This window comes from Arvicanthis niloticus, chromosome 5, assembly GCF_011762505.2.
Source record: "Arvicanthis niloticus isolate mArvNil1 chromosome 5, mArvNil1.pat.X, whole genome shotgun sequence".
Classification (NCBI taxonomy): Eukaryota; Metazoa; Chordata; class Mammalia; order Rodentia; family Muridae; genus Arvicanthis; species Arvicanthis niloticus.
Window position 1 is genome coordinate 64,490,351 of NC_047662.1, and position 14,899 is coordinate 64,505,249.

Sequence of the window (14,899 nt, forward strand, 5' to 3'; positions counted from 1 at the left end):
GGCTGGAATTGGGCAGTGAGAGGGGTGAAACTGGGCTCCAGCAGAGGATGGTTAGTAGAACACGAGGTAATATGAAAGTAAAGGAGGAAATAGTGAGGGTAAGAAACACTTAAGCAGGGATGGAGGTAGGGCAATGGGAGATAGGAGGGGGTCGTAGGGTAGAAAGTAAGGGTGTACAAAAAAGCCTTAAGGAAACTTGCTATTGTGCCTGCTAATTAAAAATATAATTAAAAAGAAAACAAAAAAAATGCAAAAGCAGTGCCCTGGACTGGTAGACAAAGCTGCTCCCTGAAGTCATAGGTTATTAAAGAATATTCCTAGTGCTGGAGGTCAGGTATTTCCCCATGAGTTGTTGGTCACAGAGGCTCCTACAACATCCCTCAGTGATACAGGAAATTGCTATTGCTGTTGGTTGCTCACCAGAACTAGAAGGTAAGACCATTTTGTTGAGGATACCACACACTCGACAGGAGGAATAGAGAAAACAAGCTGAGCCTGTAGGAAATCCTCCCCCCGCCCTGTTAGCTGGCCCTCATAGAACAGAAGGTGATCTTCAGGCTGCTTAAGGGAAACTGTCTTACTTGGCTGTGGACCCAGCAAGCTACACTAGCAACAGCTGAGGAAGATGCAATTTTTTTTGGCTCAACAGGAGCACATCTCTGATGTGGGCACCCAACTGCTTAAATCTGATTAGGTTTAAGGTCTACTCCATGGGAGAGAACTCATGCCTACTTCTAATTGAGTTTAAAAAGCCCGTGGCTGTGAAGGTCATAGGCATTACAGGGTGGCCTAAAGAAGCCAGTCTACTAAGTGGACATGTTGTCCCTCAAATTTCTTTTTGAATATTTTGGTTCTACCCAGAGTAGTCCTACTGTTAGCTTTAGTCAGAGAAGCTTCTTTTGTAACAGGTCGGAGCTATTGCAGATGCTCATACTTGGTAAAGCTTGAAGAATTCAGATATTCTTGAGTGGTCAGCACTTAATGAGATGTCTACTCACAGCCTCCAAGGCTTAAGTCACGTAGTTGACAAAGAATGAATAAAAGACGTAAAGAAGAAAGGAGTGTTGTGAACTACAGTGTTCTGGATGTGATGTGCCTCCTGCACTCACTTACAGCAGATGTGGTTATCTGAACAAGATGAGGTCTGTCCACATTCCATTCTGGACAGAAAGGGACTCATCAGGCTCCACCTCTCCCTGAGGACTCACAGGCACTTAATGCCTGCTGGGAGAGAAGAAGTCATCTTCCCTCAGCGTAGACCACTCACAAATTTCCCATACTGCTGGAAATAACCCTCAGGCATGTGTTCAAGCAGCCTTAATGACATTCACTGGATACACACACACACACACACACACACACACACACACACACAAGCACAGACAGAAACAGATTTGGAAGTAGGAGGCTGATTGCAAAGGAGAAAAGGATCAGTGGGAGGAGAGAAAAGAGAGGAACTTAATGAATATAATGAAAATACAATATATGTATATATGAGAAGACGGTGTGTTACTGGTACTGTGTTGATGCAGCAGGAGGACTTAACAAATACCACATTTCTCCTCTCATTCCTGATAGTAGGCCCCACAGGGGTTAGTTACCAGTATAATTCAAACATGACTATGAAGAAATGGGATATTTTAATGGTCTTTGCAAAGACAATAGGAACATTTCTCCTGTCTATAAAGCAATAACTGTGCCAAAGCACAGTGAGGTGAGTTGTTCTTGCTTCAAGACTTGGCCTGTTACAGTTTGAATAGATGTCTATCTGTGAGATCTTTGTAACTCTGTGGAATGTAAGCACTAGGAAGAAGCAAGGAAACAATATGAAACTTGGTTTCTTGCTATTCATTAGGTGACTTATAAATCAGCATGAAAACTTACCCAGTCTACCAACAGTTAAACTCACACTGTACTCTATCGTATTTTCTTCTATATTTTCCCTTTTTCATGTATTTTATCTCTAATTTGACTTAAGAAAACTAGAGAGAATATAATATCCATATCACTGATTCTCCTTTGAAATAGCAACTGAGCTTCCATGGTAAGTAAAGACTGAAAGAAAGCTTCTGTTGGCAGCAGAAGTCAGGAGAGAGCCTGCTAGCCTCAGCACCCCCACCCCTTCCTCTGTCACTTAGGCCTTGCATCTGAACCCATTAGGACTGAAATAGTTGCCTATATCTCAAGGACTCCGAGAGACCTAGCACCTTAAGTGAAATTCCCAGAAAATCTATAGACTCAGGGGCCACCAGCTTTCTACACATATTTCACCAAGTAGCACATTCAGCCTTGCTTCAAGTTGTAGCTGTGGTCTGGAACTGAAGCCTGTACAGTGTTAGAAGGCCTGTGGTTGAGGATACTCTGCTCTGTTCCCTCGATGGGTAACCGAGCTAGCAGCAGCCATATCTGGTTCTCTCTTCCAGGAACTCCCCATTATCTCTACCCTGATCTAGTGCAGGAGGCTTGCAGGAACAAATGCTGGCCTGTGTTGTATCTGTAGAAGACTAAGAAGGGACAGTCCTCTGTGCCTTATGTGCACAAATCATTTGTATTTCACAGAAATACTTTCCCTCCTCTTTTTCACATCTTTTGGAAATCATCACAACTCATTTCAAAACCATCTTAATATTCTTTCTTACTATTTCATAAAAATTACAGTTCAGCTGAAAAGAACCTGTAGCTAGCATGATATGACACCCACGCCTTACACACTCATGGTTCAATACCCCACAGTGGGAGAAAATACCATGTATCTTGCGGGCATTTCAACATGAACTTTAAAATGGCCCCTCCCTCACAAGGAAGGAGAAACCTACCAAATCTAAGCTGTCAATCAGTGAGAGTCAAACCCAAGAGGAACTCCAACTGTACAGGCCAGCACTTACCTGGATTGGGTTGGAGGTATTCAATTGTTTTTGTCATTATCTCCATCACAGCCCTGCTGGTGACATCCACTTTCTGCAATGACAAAATAAATGTGGTAAACGACATAAGCACTTACTGTAGAGCCTTGTTGTTTTCTTGCAGTGACAAGTCCTGCAGGAACGGGTGAGAGGCTTGAGGAGCAGCTAGAAGGAAAGATGGCCTTGTGTTTTAGCACTGTCTGTTGAAAAGCCTATTCATCCAAAGGAAACTGGTAGTTTCCCAAACTGTTTCAAAGTTCACTTCACTACCTTTCAGCAAAATCAATGCACAGTATGTCAGTAACACTTGTGCCCTCAAGCTTTTACTAGATGCTATGAATGGACCAAATTCAGTGACAGGTTTCTCCTTCACAAAGAGTAATGCAGGGACACGCAGGTGGCGCAACAGATCAAGGTTATCAGCTAACCTGAAGACCTCAGCTGAATTCCTGGAATCCACATAGAGGTGGAGGGAGTCGACTAAGCCCACACTGCGGTCCTCTGACCTCTATACCCATGCTGTGGTGTACACACTCCAACGTATGTGACATGCTCACGGATAATACATAAAATAACAACAGTAACCATAATGATACTTTCAAAAGACCATGTCTTCTTCAATTCTGCTTATACTGTTTATGTTCTTCTGAAACCTTCAGGGTATAAAAGCCCTCAGTGAACACATCTAGCTGGTCCTGAACACTTGGTTAATTATAAATACTAGATTCTAGTATGAAAAATCCTGTCTCTGGATGTTGTGAAAGGGCCAGCACTTCCTCCTGCACTCCACCCTGCCCTCTCCACACAGCCAGGTCAGGGAAAGAACAGAATCTAGAGCCACTTACTTTTCCCCACGAGAATCATTTCTTATCAGACTGTGCAGGGCATTGACTCACACAACACAGCTGAATGACTAATAGTAATAAATCAGCTCCCCTGCCATTGATAATATTTTTGTTTCTTTGCTTTTCTTTATGCCAATATCTACAACTAACTGCTTTGTACAGGATAAACCTGCTTCTCTTCTCTATCTACTGAAATATCTTATCTGGTTTGGTTTTTCAATATTTAGTAATTTCTTATCCACCAAAGTCATAATACAGGGTGCAGTTGTGATTATGATGATAAGCAAAAACATGACTGTCCTCGTGACCCAGTAGTGGTATAAAATAACTTTTACAAGTGTCCTCGTTAGGATGCATTAGCCTGCTTGTGAACCCTGTACCTCTATCCTTTTGATTGACTTAATATTTTAAGATACTTGAGGCTTAGATAATTAGTGGTAAAGGAGTGGCAACTCTCTGTGCTGGTAGACTGCAAAATGAGGTCCTGGCATTTATGAAAATGCCATGCAACCTTATATACTCAAGTCATAGAATGCTTGCTTGATACCATGGGACACGTTCAAGGTTGTGTACAGAATAAACATGCTGAAACTGCAGAGAACTTGAGAGGACAAATACACATCTCCTATTGACTCTGAGACAGATGGGGATTGAGTAACTAGATGTCAAATGTGTCTAGGTGTCCTCTGCAATCCAAAGGTCAAGGTTTCTAAGAAAGAAAGCATCAGAAGACTTGAGATTTGAACTACCTAGTGGCCATTTGAAACTGTGGTGTCATCTGCTACAAGGAGACTGACTCATTTCCAAATTTTCCCATCTCATTCTCAACAAAGAGATTTAAGCATCTTTACATGAAGGAGAAAAAAATACAGCAAGATTCAGAAGCTTGCTCCAGACTCTTCTGTTTTCCATGAAAGTGAAAGGTCTCTACCAGAAGACAGGGAAAAATATTTCTTCTCAATTCTAAACGATATAACACCAGAGCCAGAAGACACCTTGTACCATTTCCAAATGGGCTTAGGGACCTGAAAGTAGCCACCCAACAGGGTCAGGAGCAAAGAACTGCCACCTCATCCTCTAGTTAGTTATGAAAGTCCTCAACACTTATGAGAACTTTATCTACAGTAAATATCTGAATCTGACCCTGCAGAAGTGGCAAACCCATGTTGACTAGCTGGGCCACTTTCCTCAACTCCTCTAAATTCTCATCAGATGCTGCAGCAATAGTGACTACTGCATACTGCTCATAGGTGAGTCACCAAGAGAGACATGGGAAACAGTTCATGAAGATCAAGCCAGTAATCCCAGATCTCCAGACACCTTAGAGATGGCAATATTAAGAGTATTATGTTTGGTTACCAGAGTAGAATTCAACCTAAAAATTGAATGGGGACAAAAAGATAGCAGTGTTCCCTATGGTTTGACCAAAGTCTCCTACGAAGTTGAGAACACATAGACTTTTCATACTCTGAGCTCACTGATGTAGAAGCCTCTAGTACTTCTGTTTTCAGTACAAGACAAGCTCCACTGAACTATTTAATCAGAATATAATATAAGCTTCTAGCACAGAGGTTAATAGGGAACTGAACTGTTGAAAGGAAATGGACTGTGAATGTATACAACACAGGCACATATTTAGGGACTCTAAATCCACGTGTAAAATATAACTATTTTTTTTTAAAAGGCAGAATCACAGGTACATATTCTTCACAGACTCTGGTCTTTTTACTTTCATCTTTTTAATACCAAGGTTTTAACAGCTCTCAATATTTTAGACTCTCTTTCCATTAATAAGTCTTGAAATCTGTAACTGTAAATCCAGAGAAATAAAGAAACAAACAAATGGCTCTCTTGGGATAGGGAGATAGCTCAATGGGTAAAGTATTTTCCACATAAGCCCGAAGGCCCGTGTTTCTTTCTCGACAACCCACACATGGAAGCTAGATACAGCAGCACAAGCATCTTGATCCTGATGTGGCCTACTGGCAGATAGGAGGTTAAGACAGGAAACTCTATAACTAACCTGGGCCCATGGGGGCTCACAGAGACCGAACAACTGAAGAGCATTAGGGACTAGACCTAACCTCCCTACACATTTGTAGCAGATGTGCAGCTTGGTCTCCAAGTGTGTCTCCTAACAATTGGAGTAGGGTTGTCTCTGATTCTACTATCTGCCTTTGGATACCCTTCCCCTAGCTGGGCTTCCTTTTCTGGCCTCTGTGCTTAGTCTTGCTGTGATTTGATGTGCCTGGGAGGATTGACTCTCAAGGGTGGCTTCTCCTTTGAGTACAGTGGGAAGAATTTGTGAGAGTAGGAATGGGAGAAGAGGATGAGTCTGCAATTCAGATGTAAAGCAAATAAAAAGAAAGAAAGAAAGAAAGAAAGAAAGAAAGAAAGAAAGAAAGAAAGAAAGAAAGAAAGAAAGAAAGCCAAGCCAGGAGACTAAATTCACAGTCCTGGCACACACAGCTGTAAGAGACCATGTCTCAAACAATGTGGAAAGTGAGGCCTCTCTGTCCTTTTTTTATTTCCATCCTCCCTTTCAGGTGAATCTAGTTCATCCATGGCCGCAGGCAGGGCTACAACTCTTTACTGTGTATGAGTTTAGAAATACATTCTAAACATACCTGCACATATTAAAGGATTAAAAAAGAAGTTAAGATTTCTATTTTATGTATATAAAAGCCATAAAATTTTCTAATTTCAATGTTAGCTTTAAGTTTTGTTTTGTTTCTTTTAATGTAGCCATGCTCGCTGACATAGGCATTGTCATTGGAGCCTTTCTGTGCTTCAACAGCCCGAGAGGGCAGTAACAGAGGGTGAAGACCCCAAGGGCCTAAAAGTATAAAAGACTTATCAAAAGAATGTGCTAATTCCTGAGCTAGCAAGGTGTGAGCTTTACTGAACATGTCCTGCTTAATCTATGACTGAGGTTGTTAATTCCAGTCTTGAGGCATCAGATACCAGAACTCTAAAAGGCAGTGAATTGATGAATTGACATAATGGACTTCTTCATACATTCTAAACGGTACCATTCTCCCCTATAGACAAACATGAAAATTATGTAATCTTTTATATAGCAATGGAAGTATCAAAGATATTATTTCATATTGTCAGATGTCAGATGTTAGAGGCAGAACACCGTATATGCTGTACAGATAGTCTGAGGGTTTGGCAACCAATAATAAGGCCATGAATTAAATGATCACTTGGACATGGAATAATTCACAGTGGTTATGCAAAAGAAGTTAAAAAGCCATATAAAACACCAACAATTTTTTCAAGTTTTTAAATGTAATACTACTGGAGTTAAGAATATACACACACTTGAAGTGCTGAATAAACAAGTCACAGGGACATGATGAAAGCAGCACCCTGGGAAGGCCTGTCTGGTGGAGAGACACAGGCTGATCCAAGAGTGGTATTTTTAATTACACTACTGACTCCAGGGGAGTTAACATCAATCTCTAAACTCCCGGCTTTAAAGCAGAAATCTTGTATTCATAAAGAAAAATAGTATTTTGAAGATGAAGCACGATTTAGGCTCTGATTACTCTAACATTAATTTTAATTTTGCTAATCATCTTAGGCATTACACCATACCAAGTATAGCTTGGAAATACACTCTACACATATAACTGAGAGGGAGCTTGTTTCCATGGAAGTTCTGGTAGAGCAGAAGGATGTTTTTGAAACTCACATTGTTTGTGACTCCAGCCTTCCATCTAGCTTACCCCAGTAAGTGAGTGTCTTGGGCCAGTGACCATGTCTCCGTCACTACTGCTCCAAGAAGGAGAAACTCCAGTATCTTGGTAAACTCCAAGTCTACTCAGAGAAGTTATTCTGAATATACTGGCTGCAATTTTCCAATCTTCTCCGCCATGTGAGGCATATCACTGGAATCTACTTGCTACAAAAGTCAAGCAACAAGTAGTATGCCCCTCATGACAGCTGAGAACTATATAGGCTTAGCCTTTGTTTCAATGTGAGCAGGTCTGTGGCAAAACAACAACAACGACACAAAATCAAAAAAAAAAACAAAACAACAATAAAACAACAACAACTTTGATAAACAGAAGGTCTATCTTGTGAGTCGGGTGGTTTCTACTAATGAATCCTAGTTCTCTCATGAGGGATTGGATGATACTAAATATGTCTCTCTGAAAAATCTAAGACATGAGAGTGATGACCTTGGACACCATCCACCAACGTTCTCAACTTTGCACTCTGCCAACAGTCTCTACCCTCATATTCAATTGGAATGGCAACTTTTCTTTCTCAATATTTTGCCTTTCTTAAAACTTGAGGCTGCCCCTTAGGGATTCTATTTTTATTTAAAGCACTTATTTCCATGTTTCTAGCCCCAAAGCCTTCTGTGACCTTAAAACAGAATTTCCCCAAGATGCTTTTCAGGTTGCAGAAAGACATTATCCCTCTAGACTGGGAGTTTGCATGATGTCTGTATGCAGTGCAAGAGAGTATTTAAAGATTCAGCTCAGTATTCTCTCCTCTAGAAGGTTCTACTGCTCTAAGAAGCTCATGTTGGTCTTCTCTCTGGTATTTTTCAAGGAAATCCTCCCAGGGCACTAAGCACTGTGTCTTATTTGGTATCTATTTATATTCCTGTTTTTCCCAACCCAAATTGAAAGTTCTTTGAGGAATTGGGCCTCATGCACCATTCTGTTTCTAGTTCCCAGCACAATGCCTGGTACATGGTGGTACTGATTTATCTTCCAAGTGAATTAATGAATATAACTACATACCAACTCATTGAAACCTTCCCCTAAGTATAACTGTAGTAATGGATATAAATCTGACAACCAGAAGTTCTTCAGATTCCAAAATCTTCTATTAAAAGCAACAACAGAAATCTGCAGCTTTATGAAGAAAAAAAATTGTCCAGTGTCTGGATCAAAGAAAGGAATTTAGCTTACTTAGTTAAATTGACAAACAATGGTGACATTTACAATTTCCATGCTAGGTACTTAGGAGAAAGAGAACAGTCATCAAGAGTACTACTGGTTCTGTGGAGACAGCCAGAGGCCTCAAGGCATCAGCTAGGGAAGAACAGCCTGTCTATGAAAGCAGGGACAGGCTGGGACTGCATCTCAGTAGCAGAGCAGGTTAGGCTGAAATTAGAAAGAACTTCTAGGAACAGCCATCTTCCTCCCAGGAGTGCTGTCTGCTACAGACCTCTCATTTATTTCATGTTGTTGTCTAATTGGACCTCTCTCGGGTAATACAACTAAATAAAGCTTTCTCCACCCCAAACATTTGATAAACAGAAAAACAACCATGAAAAGGTGATACTGTGGATGACACATCTGTAGGTTTAGGGATACTGAGTTCAAATATTTTTTATGAGTACTTGACTTATGAACAGGAATATTAAGGGACTGAGGTTCTAAATCCAGAGCAAAGGCTCTTCAATGACTGTAGAAAAAGCCTACCTTCCAATATGCTAAGCACAATTTCACCAACTTTAGAAAACTCACAGATAAGATAAAGGACTTACGGAATAAAAATCAAATATAACAATTTGCACACTGTACTTAAAACCTAAACATCTCAATTTACTTAGAGAAAAACCCAAATGCAGGAACACATGTAGGTTCTTCAAGCAGAAGTTTGCTTTATAAAAGGAGTATTGAGGCTTGAAATAAATACTCCAGAGACTTTTGATGAAATAAGGACCAAAACTCTTTATACTTCATCTTCAGACTCGGAGGGATGTCTGTGATATTTGCCTAAAGTAAGGGGCTTGGCAAGATCCTCCCGTTTTAATTAGTTTGTAAGACTGGCATGGATTTCACAGCAAAGTAAGTCTCCAAAGATCTAATTAGTTGCTCCAGTCTCCACATTTCCTTCGGTTTTCGGTCTCATTTAAGACGAAGAGAGCTAGCTTGTCTTAAATCTACAGTCAGACACCTAGTTTAGCAGCTTTACTCTGGGCACATGTGAAGTACAGGAATAACTCCTGACACCGGCACATTTCAAGTTGCTAACTGCTGGCCTCAGCTTCTATGATGATGCGGTTCTTAACCATGCGGCACACTGGAAGTCCTCTCAAGACAATGAACAAAGAGGGGAAGCTAAGGAGAGCTAAGCAACTATGAGGCTATGAGGCTGAAGCAAGTTAACAGATCCCTGGGCTCCTAAGGAGAAAGTGTAAGCTTTCCTCCTGCAGATGTGTGTCTGTCTGCAGACACAGACTTGACAAGGGAGGGTAGGCTCCTGTTTCTACCATGATGAGAGTTGTTTACCAGCTTTGGTTGAAGATCAGAGGGAATTTATAACCCCCTGGAGATAGGAAACAAGGGAAAGTAGCTGTGAGGTATTGAGTATGGACTTACAGCATTCTCTTCCAGCACAGGACCAGTCCCTCAATACCAACCCATAATGTTCTCTATGCATTTCAACACTCACTTATCTGCCTAAATCTAAACATTTCTTGCTAAGAACAACCTCAAAGTGAAAGAGAAAATACCTTTAATGTCCCAAAAGAAAAAGAGACTTAATCCACAAACTCCAGCTCACTTGTTGGGAACCCATAATGTTTCAGGCAGAATGCTAAATGATTTATTTTAGTCTATAATAAAAATTATTAAGTGAGCATTAGCAGTCTCATTGTACTGCCATCTGAAAATAGACTTCAACAAACACTGGACTTTTATAATAAGTGGTGGACACGCAGCGTGTAGGCCAGGCCAACGGGACTCCCAAACTACTCTCTCCTCAGCACCCTGACCCGCCTCTGGCAGAAAGCAACCTAATAGGAAAGTCCAGTGTGGTCAGAGAGAGACCTAAAGTCTCTTAGGAGATTTGTGACATCATTCTCTATTTTCTCCTCTTTCATTTCCACCTCACTCAAATTCAACTGCAGCTCTGCACCACACTGTTTCAGGAAAGTGATGACAAAACCTATGAGGAAAGGTTTCCTCATGCTTCTTCACAGAGGCTCTAGTCTCTGGAGGGGCACGAGGAAGACAGAGTGCTTTCCATTCCTATTTCAAACTACAAAGGGAAGGGAACATCTCTTTCTACAAAAGAGAACATTTTGAGACTCTAGTACAGAGTAGCTTCAAAGTTCCCTCTTACAAGGAACAACTCTATGCCAAGGGAAGGCCAGGAAGTGAAGACTCACCCTCTCCATCTCTTTGAAGTCATCATCGAGCTTGGTGCCTTCCGCTCCTCCGACCTTCTCACTCACTTTCTGCAGAAGATAAAAACAACAGGGAATCGTTAGAAATTGTTTCTTTCCTTTACAAAAATGTGTTAAAAGCTTTGAACAGTTGTCTAAACAGCACCTAATGTGACCTCAGAACCATTCCCTGACCGTGGTCAGCAGCTCCATTGTCAGAGACAGAGTATAGCTTGTTTATGCAACATCCCAAAGGTCATGCGCCTGGCAGCTACTGAAGTGGGAATTCAAACCTGCATCTTCTGATTTCGACCCCAGTGCTCCTTCTGTTGCACAAATCACTTTACAGCAAGCTAATTGCTAACATTTTCCACAGTAAGTCCTGAGGAACAGCATCATCACACAATAATCATTTCCCTCTGATAATGGATCTAAAATGCTCCTAGGTAGAAAATTGCTACTTGTTCAACCTGTTCTTCAATGGGCTATTGAACAGATAATCACAAGCATCCATTTAACTATTAGAGAAGAAATGAGCCCAGATGTTTCCAGATAAAAGGACTTGCTTTACACTCTCCCTGTTTATATCCTCACATGCAGACAAGAAGCTACATTAAACTATGTTGAGGGGATTTCCTTGACACTCAGTCATTTTCCATTACTATACAGCTTTAACTGTCAATTGGCCTATGCTAATTATCAATTTTCAATTCACACTTCCCATTAATAAGAACAAATATACCATTCTTTTCAGAAATCATGATTCAAATCAAGGATAATAAAAGTGCATGACAAAATCATAGAAAAAAAAAAACCGAATGATTTCATTAGACAGGAATATTGTTTTTTTTTTCCAAATACCCTAACTGTAAAGGTGGATATATATTTTCATCTAAGACATTACTGTGTTACATAAAGTCCATATGCACAGATACTGGAGTATGGTTTTTAACTTTCTTCAAGAGTTACTTGGCTGAGAGTATTTACAGGGGCTCCCACTGTGTTCTACTTGCAGCCATCTTGACAGCAATGTGGGTTTTCTCAGTGAGCTTGGCTCATGTTTCTTCCAGGGCTTCTGGAGATCTAGCTCCAACTCCTAGCCCTGAAAGTGCTGGCAATCTCTTGTTGGACCCTGGGGTGTATTTCTTATGCTATTTTCTCTCTGCCTTTCACTGGTTTCTGCCAAGAGGAAAACATTCAGAAGAGATGACCATCACTGCAATGTAAGATGCCACTGTTTACTGCATCAGCAATAACAGACATAATACAGTGTGGGATAGACTATAACCCAGGTATCATGAAAATTATGTGATATAGTAACAACCTACATCTGAACCTGCAATCTATGCAGCAAACTCTACTCCCTAATAAAGTGCATGTCTGCTTCTAGCAGTCTGGTTTCTCAAATCAGTTTATGTAACTTTCATTCCACACTTTGAGAAGCCGGAACTTTCTTTAGTACAACTGTAGATAGATTAACGTCAATGTTTCAAGCAGAAATGTTAATGAAAATAATATTAATACATTTGTATCTTGGTCACTTTTGCTCACTGACAATAATTTAGCTCATATTTCAGCCCTTCTGTGTCTTATGCTCAAAATATATAGTTGACCACTAAATTTGGCAAGCAAACTCTAATCTACTTTAAGACCAAAACAATAGAGAAATATTTTCTGGACAACTATGAATTGCTATCTCCATGCTACACAGTTATCTCCAGTGTCAAAAAAAATTCACTGTATGCAAAGTCTCATTTTGTCAGGGGATCATAATAGTTAGACCCCCTCATGTGACCAGTAACTGAGGTCAATGTCAATGTCCCTCATTTATTTTCAAAATGTACACTAAAAGTGTAGCTAAGAATTGCCTCTACTGTGTTAAAATTAGAAAATGCTGATACAGTAGTGACAATCCAATCTCTGAAAAAAATCATAGTCTTAATCTAAATCTCAAAAGTTCATACACGCTTTCAATACTATATTGTCCAACTGAGAACTGTATCAATTCCTCTTCTTTCTCTATCCATCAGTTGCTAAGCACCACAGTAGCAGATTCTAGGTATCAGATGAGACACTAGGGGTATGTCAGTGATTAGTAACTCATACTGACTCCAGCCCACTGGTCTACTGGCACCAGCTATTTTGTTTACAAAGCATATCCAAAAGAGGGTAGAGAAGAAAAAGGAACATAACCAGACTAGATCAGGGGGAAAATTTACTTTCTCTCTACCAAAGCTGCTACATTTAAGCGTCTTTGAAATGGTCCATCATACACAGTGAATGAAGCTAGCTAGCACTTTCATACTGATGCTGACCTAATAGGCTGGTTGATATACAACTTTATTTTATTATTTATTTATTCTTCTCTCATACATTACATCCACACTCCAGTTTCCCCTCCCTATACTACTCTGCGTTACCTTCTCTCCACTCTCCTAGATCCACTTCTCTTCTGTTTCCCTTCAAAAAAAAAAATCAGGCTACCCAGGGATAGCAACCAAACATACATAATAGGTTACAGTAAGACTACATGCATGCCCTTATATCAAGGCTAAACAAGGCAACCAAGTACAGCAGGAAAAAAAAGGGGTCCCAAATGCAGGCAAAAGAGCCAGAGACACCTTCATTTCTACTGTTAAAAGTCCCATAGGAAGACAAAGCTACACAAACTTAATATATATGCAGAGGGTCTAGCTCAGACCCATAGGCTCTGTGATTATCACATCAGTCTCTGTGATGCCGCCTGACCCCTGCTTAGTTCATTCTGTGGGCTGTGTTCTGGTGGTGTCCTCAACCTTTCTGGCTTCTACAATTCTCCCCCACCCCTTCTATGGTGTTTCCTGAGTTCTGCCTAATGTTTGGCTGTGGGTCTCTGCATCTGCTCCCAACTGCTGGGTGAAGCCTCTCTGGTTACAATTGGGCTAGGCACTGATCCATGAGGATATATAACTTTATTATCAAGATATATTCCTGAGAAGGAAGCAGTACTCAAAATAATTCCTTCTATTCTCTGTGATAATCTTTCAGGTCCCAAAGGATCTATCTATCTATCTATCTATCTATCTATCTATCTATCTATCTATCTATCATGACACAGAAGTAAATATTGGGCTACTTAAATAACAACTGACTCATGCTGTGGAAGTAGGGCAAACATCTCCTTTCATTTGAGTAAGTGCTACTAAAGTGTATGAGTAAGACTCAAGGTGAGGGAGTGAGGCTCTTTAGTCCATGAGGCCAATAATGAAGGCCTCTGTCTTTCGTATTAGGTAACTATTTTGTGCTATCATTTCCCACTGAAGTGGATCCTAAAACTAAGAGATCACAATAGTTAATATATTTAGTATTTCTGATGGCTAGTTAATAATACTCTAGTCATCTGGAAACTTGCTCACTTATTTAAAAAGAAATTTAAGAAAAAGCAATTAATTTAAACAGATCGGTACAAGATAGCCAATATTTCTATTTGTACCAGCTACAAACCTAAAACAATACCTAAATACAACTCTCTAATTTATCTAAAAACCTATAACATTAAGGGTACAAGATGTCCTAAAGCCCCTTTTAGTATAACGGGCAGCTTGTACTTTTAATTGTCTCTACTCATATGTTTTCTTTGTGCTTTGTGTTCTAACCCAACCAATAATTTTTTTTTAAATCCAGACCAGGTATCTTATCCTCATCTTTTTTGATTGTATTCTCTAAGGAGAAGTTGCTAAAAATTTGCCAAAGCAAACAGCAATGGGAATTCTGCAGTGAACATGAGAGAGACACTTAAGACAGATCACTCTTAGCTAGTCTCACAAGAGGTACGGCTTTTCAGTAACAACGATCAGTTCTAGCTTACATCAAATTCTTAATTCCGAGTCTGCAGTCTCGGGCTATTGCACACTAAATAAGCACATTGTAAAGAGGAATCGGCTCCAGGAGATACCTTCAATAAATCCCATTGTCGCTCAAGAGGATGCTGGCCTGCTTTGCAGCAGTGACTCATCAGCCCTTCAGCCACC

The 14,899-nt window shown here is 40.3% G+C and overlaps 1 protein-coding gene across 1 annotated transcript in view; it reads right to left on the bottom strand.

The window, feature by feature from the left end:
- Positions 1–14,899, bottom strand: part of Sh3gl2 (SH3 domain containing GRB2 like 2, endophilin A1) — a 176,880-nt gene that overhangs the window by 33,432 nt on the left and 128,549 nt on the right. The window contains exons 2-3 of the mRNA XM_034503564.1: positions 10,893–10,961; positions 2,886–2,958 (exon numbers count right to left, since the gene is read on the bottom strand). Of these exons, the coding sequence (XP_034359455.1) occupies positions 2,886–2,958; positions 10,893–10,961 (142 nt within the window). The remainder of the gene's footprint in view (positions 1–2,885; positions 2,959–10,892; positions 10,962–14,899) is intronic.